Here is a 21,900-nt window from a genome sequence, read left to right on the forward strand (position 1 = left end):
TAGTGTCTCGAAGACTTTTGACCGAGTAGGTGACTCAGCAAATGTCTATCAAATTCTCTAAAAAGTCATCAACATGAAACAAGGTGACAGAAGCATTTCAGAATATTACAACACTGTCATTGGTCTCTGAGAGGAGTATGACCATTATAGGGACCTCCATTTGTCCAACTCTGAGGATGAAGCAATGGTGTATAGGACACTTGAGAAAGAGCGTGCCCTTATCTCTGGTAAGGGTAATGTTCGAGTCACTTCTTCTATTTCCCTCGACTATGTTCTTCATGTCCCTAATTTTGCCACCAATCTATTATCTGTAAGTCATCTAACTAAATCATTAAATTGTTGTGTCACCTTCTTCCCTTCCTTTTGTCTTTTTTAGGATTTGATGACAAAGAGGATCATTGGCAGTGGACGTGAGGAGAAAGGATTCTATCTTCTTGAGTCTCGGATACCTACTGTGACACCTGTTTTGCTTATTGCTCAGTCTTATGTTTGTGGCTGAAGCGACAATACCACTATCGATTCTATGGTGCTTTGGCATCAACGTTTAGGCCACCCATCTTTTGTTGTTGTGAGAAAATAATTACCAAATTTATTTACTTCTTTTTCTTCTTCTCATGTTTTTCAGTGTGAACCATGTATTTTTGCTAAACATTGTCGTTCCCCTCTTATCCTTATCATGGAAATAGATCCATTGTTCCTGTTAATATTGTTCATTCTGATGATTGGGGACCTAGTCCCACTACCTCCTTGTCTGGATATCATTATTTTGTTTCTTTTGCTGATGACTATTCCGGTCCACTTGGACTCTTTTGATGAAAGAAAAGAGTGATGTTTATAATGCTTTTAAAATTTTCTACCAATTGGTCTTTACTCAATTTGGTACTCAAACAATTCGTTCTGTTAAGGGGGAGAGTTTGAATGGGGGGCTCCAACAGTTTTTTAATGACAATGACATCATTCATCAAGTTGCTTGCGTTGACACCTCTCAACAGAATGGGGTGGTTGAGAGGACAAATCGTCATTTATTGGAGGTCATTAGAGTCTCCACTTTGGCATGCATGTTCCTATGACTTTTTTGGTCTGATGCGCTTCTTGCTGCTACCTTCCTAATCAATCAGATGCCAACTCAGCTCCTTGGCTCCAAATCCCTACTGGAAACCCTTTCACCTCAGGCTCTTGCTTTTTCCCTTCCTCCTAAAGTATTTAGGTGTGTCTGCTATGTCCATGTCAATAAATCAGCCCAGACAAAACTTAATCCCGAAGCACTGAAATGTCTTTTCCTTAGCTATTCCTCCTCTACTAAAGGGTATAAATGCTACCACTCTTCCTCCCGAAGGCGACTTCTCTCCACTGATGTCATCTTCTTTGAGTCCATTCTTTTCTTTTCTCTTCATCAACATCCTCTTCAGGGGGAGACTAATGGAAGTGAACAAGCTGCTGATGTCATCCCTTTTCTGTCTTACCTCCACCTCCCTATTCCTGCTTGACATTGGGGAATATAAAGAAGTGAATGCTCATTGAGGTGTTGATGCTAGCAATGAAAAAGAGTTTGTTGTGAACAAAAGAGGTGAATGTTTGAAGGGAAAGGGAAAGGGAAAGAAGACTTGCCAAGAGTTCTCTTTGGATCCACATCCTGAGCTCCACCTTCCTCAGTTAGGTAACACTTCTTCTCCTCCGTCTGAGTTAGAATTTTCCGTTGTTGTTCGAAAGCATAAGAGAGCTTGTACTAATCCCATAGCCAAGTTTGTTTCCTACGATGCTATTTCTCTTACAAGTGTTGCCTTTTCTACTGCTCTTGTTTCTTCTTCCATTCCAAAAAATGTCACTGAGGCTATGTCTGACCCAAAGTAGGAGGCCATGTCTGAGGAAATGATGGTCCTTGAGAAGAGTGGTACTTGGACAATTGTAGATCTTCCCAGGGGTAGAGTTCCAGTTAGATGTAGGTGGGTCTATACAATTAAGTATCAGTCAGATGGTACGGTGGAAATATATAAGGCTTGGTTGGTGGCCAAAAGGTACAGTCAGGTGTATGCCATTGACTATCAAGAGACATTTGCTCCTGTGGCCAAGCACAACTCAATCAGAGTTCTCCTATCAATGGTAACCAATAGAGACTGATCGTTGTATCAATTAGATGTAAAGAATGCCTTTCTCCATGGTAACCTAGAAGAAGAAGAAGTGTATATGCAGCCTCTACCAGGTTTTAAGTTTCCCTCAGCATAAGGGAAAGTTTGTCTCCTCAAAAAGGCACTTTATGGCCTCAACCAATCACCTGAGGTTTGGTTTTAGCGATTTAGACAAGTCATGCTAAGGAATGGGTATACCCAAAGTCATGCTGACCACACTTTGTTTATCCGGCGAGGAAAAAGTACATTCACAGCTCTCATTGTTTATGTTGATGACATTGTAGTAACTGGGAATGACAATACCGAGATAAGTAGATTGAAATCTTACCTAGCTCATCAGTTTGAGATTAAAGATCTTAAACTTTTGAAGTACTTCTTGGGCATTGAAGTATCAAGATCAAAAAGAGAATCAATATTTGCCAAAGAAAGTTTGTATGGACCTATTGAAAGAAACAGGAATGTTGGGGTGTAAACCAACAAACTCCCCAATTGATCAAAACCACAAGCTTAATGAAGATTAGTAAAGATTGTGGCTCTCCTCTTATAGATGCAAGTAAGAACCAAAGATTGGTTGGAAAACTGATTTATCTCTCCTTAACTCGGCCAGACATCACTTATGTAGTTGGAGTGGTGAGCCAGTTCATGCATGCTCCCAAGAGTGGGCACTTGGATGTTGTTTATCGCATCATCCGGTACTTGCAATCTTCTCTAAGAAAAGGTCTTTTATGTGCCAAACATAATCATTTGAGAATAGAGTGCTACACTGATGCTGATTGGGCTAGTTCCGTTTTTGACAGACGATCTACATCTGGTTACTATACCTTTGTGGGTGGTAATCTAGTTACATAGTGTAAGAAACAACTAGTTGCAGCTCGATCGAGCGCAGAGGCAGAATTTAGAGCCATGGCTCATGGAGTGTGTGAACTCATATAGCTACGGAGGTTGATTCAAGAGTTGGGGTTTGACTTTGAGGGACCTATGCGGCTCTATTGTGATAATAAAGCTGTAATAAGGATTGTTCATAATCCAGTGCAACACAACCGCACAAAGCATATTGAGGTTGATAGGCACTACATCAAAGAAAAATTGGATGCATAAAATGAGTTCTTCTTGTTTTCAATTGGTGCATTCTAATGTTTGGGGCCCTAGTCGTAAAACATCTATTTCTGGTCATCATTGGTTTGTTTCTTTCATTGATTGTCACTCTAGGAACATATGGGTGTATTTTTGCATACAAAAAATCCGGTTTGTACATGTTTTCAACATTTTCATAAAATGGTCCAAACTCAGTTTCAGGCTACTCTCAAAATATTGAGAAGTGATAATGGAACCAAGTACACAGAATCTCAATTTCAAAATATTTGGCTGATCATGGCATTATTCACCAGACTAGTTGTATTGATACCCCTGTCCAGAATGGTGTGGCAGAACGGAAAAACAGCCACTTGTTAGAGATGGCCAGGGCTTTGATGTTTGCTAAGCATGTCCCATCTCAATATTGGGGAGATGTTCTAACTGTAGCCATCTCATCAATAGATTACCTTCTCGGGTTCTTAACTCTTGTAGCCCATCTGATGTTTTACTGGGGAATTCCTCCTTTATTGTGCCTCCCAAAGTGTTTGGTTGAATGTGTTATGCTAGAGATACACGATCTCCAAGCAAACTTGAACCTAGGGGGTTACGTTGCATTTTCTTAGGCTATTCTCCAACCTAGAAAGGTTATAAGTGTTACCATCCCCCTTCCCGTCGTACTTTGGTTAGAATGGATGTTGTCTTTCATGAGACCCTTTCCTGCTATTCTTCACCACCTCTTCAAGGGGAGAGTTTTAGTGAAGATGTGCTGTCTTTTGAGATTCTTCCTCTTGAGGTTCCTCCCCTTTTGACCCCTCCGGCTACTGTCTAGCCCCCCATGGCTGCTGCCCAGCCTCCTTTGAATGCTGCCCAACCTTCTTTAATTGCTGCCCAACCTCCTCTAGCTGTTGCCCCCTCATCCGAAGGGAATCCTTTACCGGGGGAGACCATGGAAAAAGGTGTTGTTAATGTTCCTATTCAGGGGGAGCTGACTCCAGCCCAGAGAACTATTGGTGAGTTTCAGAAGAGGATTAACAACTCCAATATACTCACCTATAAACAGGATGGGACCAAAAGAGGGCAGCTTCAATCCACTGTAGCACTAATACCCATCCAGTTGTCGGCTCAAGATCCAGATCCTTCCTCTCCTGGTAAGCCCTCCTCTTCTTCCGACCTACCAATTGCTCATCACAAAGGTACTAGGACTTGCACTCTACATCCCATATCTCGTTTTGTCTCTTATAGTTCTCTTTCTCCTTCTTTTCGTGCATTTGTATCTTCTCTTTCTTCTGTTTCGATTCCTAAAAATTGGCAGAAAGCATCTACAGATAGAAAGTGGAAGGCAGCAATGTTGGAAGAAATGAGAGCACTACACAAAAATCATACGTGGGATCTTATGGCTCTTCCTCCAAGGAAAAAACCAGTTGGATGTAAATGGGTCTTTGTGGTCAAGCAGAAGGTTGATGGTATAGTGGATCGACATAAGGCACGTCTGGTTGCAAAGGGGTTTACTCAAACTTATGGAGTTCACTATCAGGAGACCTTTGCACCAGTGGCGAAACTCAACACTGTAAGGGTGTTATTATCTTGTGCTACAAATCTTGGGTGGGATCTTCAGCAGTTGTATGTCAAGAATGCCTTCCTCCATGGGGAGCTTAAGGAAGAGGTATATATGGACATTCCACCAGGCTTCTCTAATGACAGGAACAAGGGCAAGGCCTATAAATTGAAGCGTGCCCTTTATGGGTTGAAGCAGTCACCTAGAGCCTAGTTTGGCAGATTTCACAAGGCTATGATTTCAGCAGGCTATAAGTAAAGCAATGTTGATCACACTTTGTTTATCAGACGAGTTGGTGACAAGGTAACTCTTCTCATAGTCCATGTGGATGATATTGTGGTCAGTGGTAATGATGGTGATGCTATTAAGAATTTGAACCTCTTCCTTCGCCGTGAGTTTGAAGTAAAGGATCTGGGACCTCTAAAATATTTCTAAGGATAGAAGTTGCTTGGTCTTCAAAGGGCATCTTTCTTTCTCAACGAAAATATATCCTTGATCTGTTGTCTGAGACTGGGTTGCTAGGTTGTCATCCTTCAGATACTCCTATGGAAATTACTACAAGTTGAGGAGAAAGATGGTGAATCTATTGACAAGGGTCATTATCAGCGACTAGTGGGCAAACTAATCTCTCTCTCTCTCACGCACGACCTGACATAGCCATTGCTGTAAGTTTGGTGAGCCAGTTTATGCATGATCCCTATTCCTCTCACATAGAGGCAGTCCTTCGTATTTTGCGGTATTTGAAGTCTGCTCCAGGAAAAGGAATCCTTCTCTCTCCCAATGGTCATCTGAAGATTGAAGCTTATACTGATGCCGATTGGGCTGGCTCCACTGATAGAAAATCGATTTCTGGCTATTGTTCCTTTGTGGGTGGGAACCTTGTCACATGGCGTAGCAAGAAGCAGAATATTGTGGTAAGGTCGAGTGCTGAAGCAGAGTTCTATGCGATGGCACAAGGAATTTGTGAACTTCTATGGCTTAGAGGATTGTTGCAGGATATCGGTGTTGTAGTCCATCTTCCCATGATGCTTTATTGTGACAATACAATAAAGCAGCCATTAGCAGTGCTCATAACCCTATCCAGCATGATCGTACTAAGCGTGTGGAGGTTTTCCAACATTTCATCAAGGAGAAGCTCGAAGCCGGACTCATCTGTGTTCCCTTTGTGAAGTCTGCTGATTAGTTAGCCGATGTGTTCAATAACGAATTAAGTGGCAAAATGTTTCTTCCTATCTTAGTCAAGTTGGGCATGCATGACATATATGCTCCAACTTGAGGGGGAGTGTTGGATTGTACGGGCCAGAATACCATGGGGATATTCTGGACATTTTCTTCTTCTATTATGTTTCTTTTATATGTGGGTTTTAGTCCCACATCGCCTATTTGTAATTCTGTCCTATGTTTTCAATATTATAAATAGAAGAGCTTGGGGTGATAATTAATCATCCACGCATTCAGTCCTAATTCTGATCCTCTCTACAAGAAGCAAGTTATTGGAAGTTTGAAACAATCAAAGATACATTTGGTTTATACTGTTCTTAAAAAATATGTTCTTATCTATAAGTAATTAAATTGCTCTCGATTTAGAGAAATGTTCTTGTTCTCTAAGAAGTTTGACTAGTCAAATGATTTTATTTTTTCATGAGACTTTTTTATGCAGGAGAATCTTGGACCGGGACGACCCAATTGGTGCACTACCTGGGACCAACCCAAACCCAGTTGAACCGGGTCCAGTTTGAGTGTTTGGATCTAGTAGGATTTTAGAAAGTTTATTTTATTTGGGAAAGTATTATGTAATCTTTTATTTTAAGGTAGTTATTAGACACGTTTTTGGGTTTTATAAATAGATGTGTAACCAGCATATTGGGGAGATTATGAAAGAATGAACTGAGTTTGAATTGTGTGCGTATGCACTCTCCTCACTCCTCTCCTGCCACCCCCCAACTTCTTCTTCTCACGGTTTCTTCTCTTTTTCCCCTGCAATTATGAAACCGTGAGAAGAAAGTAAATGAAATATCAGTGCAAGGTGCCTTGCAATAAGACGCCTGTCGCCTGGACACCAAGGCGACGCCTTGACAACTATGATGCACGCCAAATGAGTAGGCCCAAGCATCAACACAAATGCCTTTAGAATACATCCCTGAATAAATTGTCCCATCACCTGTTTTTTCATTTAACATTCTACCTTAAGCTTTATTTCTAATACATGAACTCTGTTCTGATTATTCTTACATACAATATGAAGTTTTAATTCGTCTTCCATAATAATGTTGCTAACAAATGAGTTTCTTGATCATAGGATCCTTTCCTCTATGAACCCTACAGTAGTTGCATCACCAAATGAGAGAAAAGCCACACATCGACAAGTGTCGTAGACCCTTCATGACATCAACAATGGTTTTTTGAGGATACAGAGGTTTCTATATTAATTAGATGATGGCTGATCAAAGTCAAACTTAAAATCCACATACATCACACCATTTTTATTTGTTACAACTTACAACTACCCCTCTCACCAAGCCAAGGTTCAATCATTGACAACTGGCATGATCAGCATTTTTCCTACCATTGGGTACATAATTACAAGTGCAATCATATTAAAAAAAAATGGCTAGAGACTAAGAAACCAATACCTCATCAAAGAAAAGTATGCAAGGAGAGCATGTTCTTGCACGACTGAATATTGTTCTAACTGCCAACTCACTTTCTCCAACATACTTGTTCAGAAGTTCTGGGCCCTAAATAGTGAACAGAACATTCTCATTAAAAAAAAAATAATGAACAGAACATGGTCATAAGTATGCTCTCTTAAAGTGTCAAATGTGGGCCCATCAAATGCTAAGATTGTTGGAAGACATCATGGATAAATAACAAACATAACATCATGACAGTGATGAGGATTAAATGGGAAACCTTGATGTGTATGAAATTTAATCCTGCCTCATTTGCAACGGCTTGGGAAATCAATGTTTTTCCGCAGCCGGTAGGTCCATAAAGCAAAAATCCTGTCTCTAAATCCTCTGTGATTTCCTAATGAGAAGCAAACACTAAAAGTCACACATAGTCTTATCAAGAGGAAATTAAATTCCAAATTATATGCTTTAGAGTAGAAGAAGCAAATGTCTCAAAAGACTTTTGGAGAATGGCATCTCCATTTACAAAATTAAAGGATGTTAGAGAAAAAGAACGTAAGAATTAAGGTTGCAGCAAAAGATTTCAGAGAAGAAAAAGGTGCCATAAAAGATATCATATTATCAACTTATTATATAGAGTATTAAAAAGGAACATTACCTAGTGCTGGTCTCGCCTATGTGGAGTCTTGGGAAGGATGAGTTTGGAGTCAGTCCCAACCTATGGTATCTTTGTGCAAAGTGGTCACCGTAAAGACTCCAACACGGGTATTTGCCCTGGCTGCCCAAACGTTTAACCATTGCTTGAAGCAATGGACCCTAATTTATTATATATTCTAAAACATAACATCGGTGTCCACATGTCAGACAGAATTAGAAGGTTCAGTTCCTCAAAGCCTTCAATCAAATTAAGGATCATGTTAAATGGACAGCCTAATAGTCTTTAGTATCTATAATTCAGTTGATCTTAACCTCTTCCTCACTCACTTATTACAAATCTGATATTTGACAAAATTCATTAGATACATATAAAGTGGAATCGAGACCACGACTTTTGTAACCAACCTCAACATACAAATACAATGGACTAAGGCTATTGAGATGAACATAGTTTAAAGAGAAGGAAGAAGGGAATTCATCTACTTTGGATACAATGAAGACAGCGAAGCAATCAGCACGTGCTCAGCACCACATATCTCACCTGTTATTTCTATATCTTGGCCCCCTATTGGAAGTCAAAAAGCAATAATTATTGAACCAAAAAAGGGCAATTTTTACCTCATACTTCTCAGGATCTTTTATAGGTCCAACAATGTTAAAGTTAAATTCTTCCCACAGTGCATCAAGCCCTCCAATATCCTCCCACTTGACATTAGGAATTGTAGAGAATCCCTCCCTTCTTGAAGAAGGTTGAATCATCTTAGCTGCTACCTACGGAAGTTGCAAAAACAAAACATTCAATACCATCATACAAAATTAAGCAATGAAGAAACGACAAGAATGTTTATATGATGTGCTAACATGAACAGGAAGATTACTTTTATACAAATAAGAAGAGATTATAATCTGTAGAATTTCCCGAGAGAGGGAGGGAAAGAAAGAAAGACAGAGATTCAAATCATCTAGTTATTTTTACCCCTCTTGCAAGCATATAACCAAGGTTCGAAAATTCGTTCGAAATACTGAAATTTAAATGAACTGTTTCGGTTTTGAAAAAGGTCAAAATGAAACAAGGGTCGATTCCACCAGAAATCAATGTTTCGGTTGGCATTTCGGTGAAATGGCCGAGATTACGAAATGTTTCAGCCATTTTGCAAAAACATTACAAAGCCCCTTATATGTAATACTTTTGTGAATTGAGGTTGAAATTTAGACCTTGTTTCGTCCGAAGCCAATGGAAGTCCCCAAAAGAGTTGATTTTTGCCAAAAATCCTTCATTCTCTTGTTGGATTAAGACATTGTGGATTACTTCAAAGCATCTACAATGATCTTTAGTTGGATTTGAGCAAAATTTGTGCAAGATTTGAATTTGAAGGTAAACGCTTTTTCTGAAAATTAATTTTACAAAAAATAGGGTGTATATATATATATTGGTTAGCCTTCAATTTTCTATATGGTACATACTGTAGGTCGTTTAGTTCTTCCACCCAGAACAGGCTCTGCTTACCACTGTTTTGTTGTTCTATCGTGGGTTGAAGAAGACTTCAACTGTTGATATTTACAACATATTTACAGTTTTGCTACTAAACTCTTGCATTAGCTACTATTCTTATGGGCCCATAACAATCCCAAAGCAGGGTTTTGTGACCCAGTATTGCATTTCCCACCCCCCACCCCAAGAAAAGTTACACATACATACTTAGATGGTTCAGACCATATAAAAGGTTCATATGTTTGGAATAGGGTACCAACATCCAAATACGTGAACTTCACCTTTTACATAAAATTAGTGAGTAAATACTTGAATCCAGAAACAAATTTCTTATTTGAAATTATGCGTCTTAATAAATTAATATAATGAGACATAAATTTTAAATGCCAAACTATAAAACTATTTTGGTTGTCCATCAAAAGTAAATACTAGAACAACTACTCTCACATGAGTTATTCTGACAGGACAAAAAATACAAAGAAAAAAGTTACATGCAACATTTACATACAGGAGTAATGATATGCATATAATGTGCACAAGTGAATGTCCACAATCAATTTTGTAAAGCTAAGTAATTTACTTATGTCCTGATTACCTCAAAATTAGCCATTGTGATGTTGAGCCCTTCCATTTCTTCAGGTAACAATGGGCGCTTCCACCATGCTTCAAGATGGTCCCCATCTCTGGGTTCTCTGGCTAGGTCATACTTCCTACCAGCTATAAACGTCTTCATAGCAAGGACACCAGCCTTGGAGGTAAGTCCTCTCAAGTTAGATCCAACAAAGCCTGGCGTAGATCTTCCTATTTTAACAAGATCAAATGTACCTTCAAGTCTAGGGCTCCGTCTGAGCGCAGACAGAATCTCAATCCGTGCATTTTCATCTGGAACACCCAAAAAAATCTCCTGGTCAAACCTTCCATGCCTCCTGAGGGCAGGATCGATAGCATCAGGTCTGTTTGTAGCTCCAATTACAAGAACATAACCAGGTCTGGAATCAGATGCTTCTGAATTCAAACCTACATCAACTGGCTTCATAATTTGGTGTGATTCGTCCATGCAAGTCATCAGCTGTGTCACAATTCTCCATTCCATCTCCCTCTGCAAATTTTCTCTTTTAGAAGCAATGGCATCAATCTCATCAATAAAGACAATTGATGGAGCAGTCCTGTATGCTTTTGAGAAAAGGTCACGTATAGTCTCTTCTGATGCACCTGAAGCAATCACATAAAAATGGAATTTTTAGACATCAAAGAGTAATAAAAATTTTCAATGAGGTGCCAATAACTTTGGTTTTCCAACAAAATGTTAGGTAATAATTAACATTTGAAAGCAGAAAAAGCTTTGAAGAAAAAAATATTACACAAGAACACCAAAAGTATTTGACAATTAAAAAAAAACATGCTGAAGGACACCAGGGGTATTTGACTAATATAGAAAGTACATGTATATTGTAATATGGGTTCAAGGGTAAAATTGTCATAGGGGTAATATTGTCCTTGTACCCATTCCAGAACATTCTTTCTCTTGTTATAAATAAAGGACGGTTGTAGTCACTCTAACTCAAGCCACTATTCAAGGATTTCAACATGGCATTAGAGCCAAAAATCCGAGAATCCTATTATTTTTTTTCCTTTCTTTTTTCCTTCTCTCCATCGTGATTTCGACCTAGCAGCACCACCGCCTCCACCACTAACCTACCGCTTGCAACCACCACCTCCGCCAGTAGCCACCCCTTCCGCCAGCAACCAACACCACCACCAACCCTCCCAGGCCTCCGCCACTCTCCCGCAACCCCTTTCTCTTTTTCTTTTCTAGCGGGAGACCTTCCCGAAGCCTTGCGATATTTTTTCTCCCTCCCTTGGTGGTGAGTTGACTCCCACCAAAGGCCTTTTTCTCTGCCATATTTTTTTTCCTATGCAGTAAACTTTTCTGCTTTTTTTTCTCTGTTATTGAGAATTTCCCTGTGACCAGCCACCATGCCTGACAACTCTGAGTCACGTCCGCTTCCTCTGGCCCTGACGGCACATCGCAGCGTGATTTTGTTCTTTTTCCAGCCAGTCCTATAAAATTAAATAGGGCCAATTATCTGTTGTGGTCTCGTTCTTGCTTGTTTGCTATCGGTTCCCGTGGTCTCTCTGGCTACATCACTGAAACCTCTATCAGGCCTATTGATGTTGGTCATGCCCAAGATAAGCGGATGAATTTTAACTTCTTGGTTATATCATATTTGGTGAATTCCATGGAGCAAGAGATTGTTGGTCGTTATCTTCTTCTTGATTCGGCGGCCAAAATCTGGAAGACAGCCCAAGACACATATTCGCAAGTTGGGAATGCAGCCCAATGTTATGAGCTTCGCCAGAAAATCCACTCAACAAAGCAGCTGGAATTATCCATGTCTCAGTACTATAATAAGATGTGCACGATGTGGCAGCAACTTGATTTCTTGGGCACCTTCACGGCAACCTACGATGCTGATGCCAGTATGCCACTGCCTTCCGGAAATGGGAAGACAGATTACGAGTGTTTGCATTTTTGGCTGGCCTTAATCTCGAGTTTGATCCGATTCGATCAAATATTCTGAATTGGGATCCTCTTCCCACTCTTGAGCAAGCATATGCAATTCTTGCAGCCGAAGATAGCAGTCGGACTGCCATGATTACTCCTGCTACTCAAGAGTGTTCAGCTCTTATTTCTGGACTTGCAGCACCTTCCCGTGGGAATTCTTCACGCTCTTCCGGTGGGGATCGTTCATCTAGTGATCGTCCTCCTATTAAGTGTGATCACTGTGGGAAGGATTGGCACACTAAGGATCGATGCTGGAAGCTACATGGTCGCCCTGCAGACACTCGAGGGCATGGGAGAGGTGGTTCCAATCGTTCCAATACTGCCCGGGCAAATCAAGCAGCTACTGATGACCAGCCCTCTGATCCATCTCTGTCCCAGGTAGTGGAAGAACTTCAGAATCTCAGGTATATGATGACTCGGCTGGATACATCTTCTTCATCTGGGTCTCCTTCTTTGGCTGCATCGGCTATTTCCTTGCCATCCGATCCTTCTGCCACTTCTTATCCAGGTATTTTTAGTGGGAATAGCACCTCAGTCATACCCGAATCTTAGGTCATTGACTCGGGTGCTACCGACCATATGACAGGTTCTTCTTCCCTTTTTCTGAAATATTTTCCTTTATCTGGTCATAATAAAGTCCGTGTTATTGATGGGTCTCTTTCCCCAATCTCGGGCAAGGGATCCGTCCAGAGATCCAGTGCACCTCTTCTCTTTGCCTTTCTTCTGTTTTCCATGTTCCTAAGTTTTCTACTAATTTATTGTCCATTAGAAGTATCACCAGGGACTTGAACTGCAAAGTAATATTTTTTCCCACTCACTGTTTGTTCTAGGACTTGGAAACGGGTCATACGATTGCATGTGGTAAGGTGGTTGGTGGTTTGTACGTGCTTGACAGTTCGCCGGCAGCATTGACATCCAAGGCCTTATCTTCTGATTCTACTTCTGCATTATTTGAATTAAATAAATGACACCGCCGTTTGGAGCATCCATCTTTAAGTGTTTTATCAAATTTATTTCCTAGTTTAATCAGACAGTGTAACCCGAATAATTATTCATGTGATGCTTGCACTCTTGCTAAACAAACTCCTGTTGGATTAATTCATTCTGATGTATAGGACCCTGCTCGTTGTGTGTCTATCTCTGGATTTAGATGGTTTGTGACATTTATTGATTGCTATAGCCATACTACTTGGGTGTATTTGATGCATAGCAAGAGTGATGTGTTTGCTTGTTTTTTGTTGTTTCACAAAATGGTCCACACTTAGTTTGATGCAAAAATAAAAATTTTACGGTCTGACAATGGCAAGGAGTATATGGATGGGGCTTTTCGGACATATTTGGACACTCATGGCATTATTCACCAAACTTCTTGTGTTGATACTCCAGCCCAAAATGGAGTGGCTGAACGCAAGAACAGACATTTACTAGAGGTGGCCCGCTCCCTTAAGTTTGCCATGAATGTCCCTCCCCGATGGGGCGATGCCATTCTTGTAGCCAGTTACCTGATTAATCGGCTACCTTCACGGGTCCTCACTGGTCCCTGCCCATTGGATGTTCTATTGGGATCTTCCACATTTATTGTCCACCCAAGATATTTGGTTGTGTGGTCTTTGCTAGAAATCATCATCCTCATGAGAAGTTTGATCCGAAGGAGCTCCGGTGCATATTTCTTGGATATTCCGCCACACAAAAAGGGTATAAATGTTATCACCCTCCTACAAGGAAGCTTTTTGTCACCATGGATGTGGCCTTTCGGGAGTCTGAACCGTACTTTACACCATCGATACCTCTTCAGGGGGAGAATTCAAGTAATGAAGATGTACCTCTGATAGCTCCATTAGATATACATGTACCTACCATTAAAAATGAGTCTATTGAATTGGAAGATGGAATTACTAGTCAAGAACAAGAACTAGGACAAAATGGACAGCCTACAATTCAAGGGGAGTCTAGAGACCAAGGGGAAGAACCAAATCAGGTGAAGACCTTTGTTCGTGGAACATACTTTCCTCCTCGTGGAGTATACTTCCCTCCTCGTGAAACTGGGCACAAAGAGATCACCACCACTGCACCCACACAATCAACACCTACTCCAAATCCTAGTCATTCTTCTGGTAAGCATGTTTCTGATCCAAGTGTTGATCTTCCTATTGCAATCAGAAAACCCAAGCGAAGTTGTACTCAACATCCAATTTTGAATTTCGTTTCTTATAATTCTTTAACTCCTTCATTCCATGCCTTTGGTTCCTCTTTATCTTCCATCTCTATTCCTAACAAGTAACAACTGGCAAGAAGCAATAGCTGGACAGAAATGGAAGGCAGCAATGGATGAAGAAATGCATGCCCTGGAGAAAAATAGAACCTGAGATTTGGAGACTCTTTCACAGAGAAAGAAACCCGTTGGTTGTAAATGGGTCTTTATAGTAAAGCACAAGCCGGATGGGACAGTGGATAGATACAAAGAGAGGTTGGTTGCAAAAGGGTTTACCCAAACCCATGGGATCGACTACCAAGAAACCTTTGCTCCTGTAGCAAAGATGAACACCATTCGGGTAATTATTTCTTATGATGTAAACCAAGGTTGGAGTCTCCAACAACTTGATGTGAAGAACGCATTCTTACATGGAGAGTTGGAAGAGGATGTCTATGGAGATACCTCCAAGATTCGCTTCACCAGAAACTAAGGGAAAGGTGTGCAAGTTGAAGAAGGCCTTATATGGCTTAAAGCAATCACCCCGGGCTTGGTTTGGTCATTTTCATAAAGCTATGGTTGCCAATGGCTATAAGCAAAGCAATGCTGACCACACACTGTTTGTTAAAAGAGTAGGATAGCATATCACTATTCTGATTGTCTATGTAGATGATATAGTGATCACTGGAAGTCTGGAAGTGATGCACAAGAAATTCAGAAGTTGAAGACCTACTTGGGCACAGAGCTTGAGGTCAAAGACTTGGGCAGATTGCGGTATTTCTTGGGATTAGAGGTTGCCTATTCAGGTAAGGGTATATCTCTTTCCCAGAGAAAGTACACTCTTGATTTGTTGAATGATACTGGGATGTTTGGGTGTAAACCTGTCGATACACCTTTGGAGCCTAACACACACTTGAGGAGTAAGGAAGGTGACCCTGTGGATAAGGGAAGTTATCAGAGACTGGTTGGGAGATTAATATATTTATCCCATACCAGACCAGATATTGCATTTACAGTAAGTGTAGTTAGTCAGTTTATGCATGATCCTCATTCCTCTCACTTGGAGGCAGCATACTGGATCCTAAGGTACCTGAAGTCTTCTCCTTGTAAAGGAATCTTATATTCTTCACACAGTCATCTCCAGGTAGAAGCTTATACTGATGCAGATTAGACAGGCAACCCTGATGATAGAAGATCAAGATCTGGATATTGCACCTATGTTGGAGGAAACTTAACTACTTGGAGAAGCAAGAAGCAGGCAGTGGTTGCTCGGTCAAGTGCTGAAGCTGAGTTTAGAGTCATGGCGCAAGGTATTTGTGAACTTCTCTGGCTAAAGAGACTTCTTAAAGATCTTGGGATGATAGTTGATCTTCCTATGCGACTCTACTACGACAGCAAATCTTCAATCAGCATTGTCCATAACCCAGTCCAACATGATCGCACCAAACATGTTGAGATTGATCGGCATTTTATCAAGGAGAAGCTGGAGCAAGGAGTCATTTGTATTCCATTTGTTCAGTCTAGTGATCAACTGGCTGATATTCTTACTAAGGGAATTAGTAGTAAATTGTTTTGTTCTATTGTTAGCAAGTTGGGCATGTTTGACATGTATGTACCAACTTGAGGGGGAGTATTGTAATATGGGTTCAAGGGTAATATTGTCCTTGTACCCATTCTAGAACATTCTTTCTCTTGTTATAAATAAAGGACGGCTGTAATCACTTTGACTCAAGCCATTATTCAAGGATTTCAACAATGTAAAATACTACAATTGTAGATCGATGATATATATTGAAAATTAAAACTACTCACGATAAAAATATTAAATCTTAACAAATTCAACTCAAATAAGCCTTAACAACTATTTGGGCTCAGCCAAATCCTGTCCTGCCGTTCACTATATCTATGGCCATAGCTTCAGCTTATCATACATCAGTCAGCCAGTCGTCTAATACTATCTTGAAGCCACATCACTTTTGGTCTTCCCCATGTCTTTTCTAGAGCCTAAAACTTGCAGGATCACTCCTCGGTACTATAGTCTTAATCTTAGTAGTGGATGATATATCTTTACATTATTGTGAATACCAGAACCAGATGACCTGTTATTAGTATGGCATATCATTCAAGACCCTTTAGAGCAGCAAATGGATAGATGCCACAGCAAGAGAAGAACGTTCATTTGTAACAACTAGTTCACAGTCAGCTATTAGCTGAATACAAATTTTTTTCAAACCTTATAATCAGATGTGAAAAAAGCAATGGATTTCTGTCCAAAGACCCGCCCCCCAAAAGAAAAAAACACTAGAGCGACTTCTACTCAGATTTCAGTTTATCTATTACCTCATTCTCTGGTGAGCATCAACTAATCACATGGTTAAGTGAGTGCAGTCAAAAGCAAAGGTAGTCATCAAATGTCAACTCAACCAACTCCTAAAAGAGATCCATCAATAGATCAATGCACTCCAGTTCAAGAAAGTAGTTTAAAGCTGAACATATACAACCATTCAATCAGTTGCAGTACTCCTGTCATTGACCATGGCCTCTTTTGATTATGTTATGCTATTCAGATTTAACCTTTTTCTGGGTAACATTTGATAGCTTGGAAGTTTCGATGAACTTTTTTAGAAATATTCATTTTGTAAAACAGCAAAAAAAAATCCTGTTTTTCAAAACCCAAGGAAAAAAACATTTAAAAACGAATTTTCTGTTTTGCTTTGGTTTTCACTGGGGAATTATAGATTTCTACAGAAGCTTTGGTATATATTCATAGTTCTTATGACCTTAATCTGAAAGCCGTTCTTCAAAGTTCCTATGAACTGATTAGAAACTATAAATTGGATTCGCTGTTTTAAATTGGAATTACTATTGTATACAAAGATGCTTCATTGTTTACAGACACTCCACTGTCTCAACAATCCCATAACATCCCCAATGAACACAGGCTTCAAGGACTCAATCAGAATCGGATGGAAGAAACAGGTGATTCGAATCGGAAACAGACACAATCGATCCCGATTCCATCCGATAGAAAGGTTTTTTCTAGGCTTGAGGCTATTTTGGCCGATTCCGTGCTTCCTTGAACCATCCCAATGAATCACTTTTTTGTAGATTACTAGTGAAACCAACTGGAATCAACAGTATGTAATACATCATAGGGTGTTAGGAGTAGTGCCATTTGACTGTTATTGTTCATTGCTTCCTAGGGTTATTCATCAGTTGGCTGTTTACAGAGATACTCTATTGTCTCAACAATCCCCTAATATCAAAATCAATACTTTCTTGTAGATTACAAATCAAACTCACTGGAATCAAGGTATGCAACTCCTCATATGGTGTTAGACTAGGGTCGTTTGACTGTTATCATTTATTGCTTTGTGCTACCCATCGTTTGGCTGTTTTGGGACTTTTTTTTGTACATATAAATTGAAGAGAGCTGCCATATCTGAATCCTCTTCTAGAATTGGCTTGACTATACAGTTTAAAAGTTGCAGAAATGGTAACAATAGGTAGCATTTATCAGCATGAATATGGTGTAAACATACCTTATCCTATCCACTTCAATTGGAACTATATCAAGTTCAGCCAAAGACACATGTTCATGCTGCAATTGAGTAATGCAGTAACTAACCCATACAATTTTCAATACCCAATAGCATCTTACATATCAATGACTTGGATGAGTACCAAAAGGGCTTAGCTACACTTTATTCGTGTACCGTATTTATTGATTAGTCAAAAGAGGCATTTATTTACATTTATTAGTTTACTGTGTATGCTTGTTTTAGATCTTACACATTCATTGTACTTCAACTAACAAATTGAAGGCTTAATAGTTATTGATCATGGTGCAACCATGAAAAATAGGAACATCTTACGCTGCAATGGAAGGTATTGGTTGCTTGAAATGAGATACACATATGGTAAATTTTTTAAGAGAAACTAGAAAAATGTCACATGGTCAAATTTCTTGCCCTTGGAAGAAGTTTATTTCTCAATCAAACATGAGAGAGAAAGAAAACATAATAAGGTCATGTTAATAAGTGCAATAACCTAATCCACATTCACATGAATATTATGATTCTCTAGTTTTCCAGAATGCAACTCCCGTAATGACAGAAGACAGAAATGCTGAACCTGTGGACAAACAAACACATAAAGAACCTCGCATGCAATTATTGCCTATTTGGCCAGGAGGCATTAGTTAATATTTTCAAATGGATCTACTGTTGGTCCCATGATATCTAGTGTACTTTATCCTATAGTGGGTACCCTAGAGGCAATTCCATAAAAATGCCTTAAACTAGCATGAATTCCATAATGACTGGTCCCTTGTTCTCGATTAAAAATTTGGAAGAGTCAGGATAAAACTTAAATAAACATTTTCATCCTAGATACAACAGTACTGGAGCAGAACATGTTTCGTATAATTTACCCAAATAGTTTGAAAAGGTTATGGTCATAATATGGCGGAGCAAATAGGCAAAAGTCTTAAAATTCTTCCATTAAAGAACCACACTTCATATCAGGTTGGTAGTGTGTCAACTCACAGAGTTTTGGATGACAAGACTTCTGAGCCAGTGGCTTCTACACAGGTCCATTGTTAACTATCTCTAATCCATAATCCATTTGATATATAAACATCCCTTCTTAACCTGCACTTCTGGTTTTTAGCAATGTTCTACCATATTAAGATCTATGGAATTTTTAAATTTGAGAAAAACCCCAGCATTTAAAAGTTGAAATTTGCACTTACTGCTGAAAATCCAGTTTTTGTTCTTAAACTGGGGGGTTGACTTTTAATCTTTATGGAATTTTATTTTTGAACTATTTCTATTGGATTCAAATTGGAGGGTATTTGAATATTTATGAATAATATCTAAGTAAATAAAATAACAAATATAAAAAATATTTTGCAACAACCATCTGTCTTTATAGGAGTTCGTGTTTCAAGTTCAATTTGGCATGACCGCCTTGGGCATCCAGCTTCTCACACACTGACTCGCATTCTTCACCCCAATAAGCTGCTGACTTCCAACTCGGCTTCCACTTTGCATGTTTGTGTTCCCTGTCAATATGGAAAGAGTCATCGGCTACCATTTTCTCTTAATAATGTTGTAGCACTTGCACCTTTGCAGTTAATTCATTTAGACATCTGGGGACCCGCTCCTGTCACTTCTGTGAATGGATTTCGATATTATATTATTTTTGTGGATGATCATAGTCATTTCTCATGGATATTTCCTATGGTACATCGTTCAAAGGTGTTATCTAAGTTCATTTCTTTTCAGCGTCATGTTGAAAATTTATTTGCATGCAAAATCAAGATTTTTCAGTCTGATGGTGCTCGTGAGTAGAAGAAGTTTGATTCTCATCTCTCTCAACACGGTTATAGCTCACCAATACTCTTGCCCCCATACCCCTGAGAAAAATGGCCGTGTTGAGCAAAAGCATCGCCATGTTGTCGAGATAGGTCTCACACTACTTGCCCGTGCCAATCTCCCTAATTCATTTTGGAATAACAAATATAAAAATATCTACTTAAATGATAGTGCCATTGTGTTTAAATAGCCCAAAATAGGTTGTATACCAAGGTCAAAAACCTACTGAAACCATCAAACGAGTTCCCAAAAAAAAAAGTGCACCAACTCACAAGATCTCGGTCCAACTCGGTTTTTGGCTTGACTGAAACCAGGTCCGAAACCATGATTAAAGACCTCACATCTGAAAAACAACAGTTATTATGAAGAAAAGTGGAGTTGACGGTTACACGTTCTCGCTATGAAGCTCATTGAATTAACCAAGTAACAAACAGAATACAAGCACAATATAACCTAGTTGCAGACAAATGGAAGGAACAAGTAAGAAAAGTAGAAGCCAAATAAACAAAATTTAAGTACCTGAGACACCAGAAACCACTTTGGTAGCTGAAATCTTGTAGAAGGGCACCCCAGTTTCATTAGTAATTGCGCAAGCAAGCGTCGTCTTTCCTCAACCAGGCGGTCCATGTAACAAAATCCCAGTGATGGGCCTCACTCTCAACCACCTAGGCAGCTGCGGATGGTAAAATGGAAAAATTACCTCCTCCATCAACTCATCCAAAACCCCTTTAATCCCGCCGAAATCGCTAAACCTCGGTCCATCCTTCGCTTTCACCTCATAGCCATCTCTACTACTCAATTCTCTCTCTCTAGAAGTTTTCAAATCCGTCAATTTCCTCCGACCCAACGTCTCAATCCCATCTCCGCCAACCAATCCAATCTTCTCCTGCTTACTAATAACTTCCACCTCCAAATTCTTCTCCTCAGCCTTGGCCTTTGCATCGCTATCCTTCTTCGATGCATTATAACTCGAACGAAGCATTAACTTCGTCAAATCAAACTCAGGTTTCATCTTCTCTTCATAAATTGAATCTTCAGAAGTGGAAACCGCACCTTCCAATTTATCGTCATCAACAGACAAAGATGCTGATGAGGTTGAAGGACGATCTTGCTCTCTCTGCTTACGTTGAATGTTTTCACTGACGTCCATCTTCTTGAGTTTCTTACGAGTAGGGGTTGGAGAGGCTACTGTAGAGTCAGTGTCATCGTCGACTTCATCAGAGGCATTGGAAGTGAAAGCAGAGAAATTTAGTTTTCTCTGTTGGAATTCAAGGGTTTTCTGGACGTACTTAGTGAAAGGTTGTTGCTTGATTCGTCTGTAATCAGGGAAGCTTGAGCGCAAATACTTCACTATATCTTCGAGACTGGACTTGTCCTCACATGATTCGAGGCGACGAAGAAGAATATCACGATTGAAAACGGAGGAAGATCGCCCTCCCATTCTCCTCCCCATCTCAATATCAGACCACAAAAAATAGAGACTGTGAGAGGGAGATTGCAGGGCACAACACAGAGGAGCACTAAAGAACTAGGTTTGGTTTTGAAAATTACTTTATAGGCTGATGATAACCCGGTAAAGAGGGTTAAATCGATATCCCAAATAAAGGAAGATTGGTTTTTCTTGGATGCCAAGGAACCAGCAACCATTTTTGGGAAGAATATGCCGCACGGCAGTCCTGAATAATAGGTTAGGTTGACGAGTAGCCTCTGCAACAAATTCATGTTCTTCGGGCAACCTTCCATATCCAATGAGATTAAATCCCTCCGTAATTACTTCAGTGAATGGAGGAGTGCTTACCGCTTGCGTCTATGATCAGCTCTCCAGCCTTGCCAGGATCCCCGATTTTATCGCACCAGCTTCCTACTGGTAATCAATCTACCATAACTGACGATATGCCACTCATCACTCTAATAGAATCCAAGTGCCGGGAGGCAACAAGTATGGGACACAGTATAATTCAGTTGGGGGGGGGGGTAAAGCTGTTTGTAACCAAGGTGGTTACAACCTCACTTTTATGTCCATTATCAAAAACCAATACTCTTACTACATCAGGGATTAAATTGCCAATTCACTTGTACGATAGGGAAGAAGTTAAAATTAAAATTCCAACTGTATGGGTATTGACGTAATTTTATTGCCATATGATGTAGACTGTAGAGAGTGGCCTGTAACTGCAAGTCTAATGGAGGAAGATGCTAGAAATGGCCGGAATAGGCCTGCAATCGGA

General features: G+C 39.9%; 1 protein-coding gene and 1 pseudogene across 1 annotated transcript in view; both read right to left on the bottom strand.

The window, feature by feature from the left end:
- LOC122667841 (cell division control protein 48 homolog C-like) overlaps positions 1–21,900 on the bottom strand; it is a 91,537-nt gene that overhangs the window by 9,168 nt on the left and 60,469 nt on the right. Inside the window, 2 exon segments of the mRNA XM_043864290.1 lie at positions 7,389–7,493; positions 7,669–7,785. Of these exon segments, the coding sequence (XP_043720225.1) occupies positions 7,389–7,493; positions 7,669–7,785 (222 nt within the window).
- On the bottom strand, positions 8,575–21,128 carry LOC122667842 (annotated as a pseudogene).

This window comes from Telopea speciosissima, chromosome 7 (assembly GCF_018873765.1).
Source record: "Telopea speciosissima isolate NSW1024214 ecotype Mountain lineage chromosome 7, Tspe_v1, whole genome shotgun sequence".
In the NCBI taxonomy this organism is placed as follows: domain Eukaryota; kingdom Viridiplantae; phylum Streptophyta; class Magnoliopsida; order Proteales; family Proteaceae; genus Telopea; species Telopea speciosissima.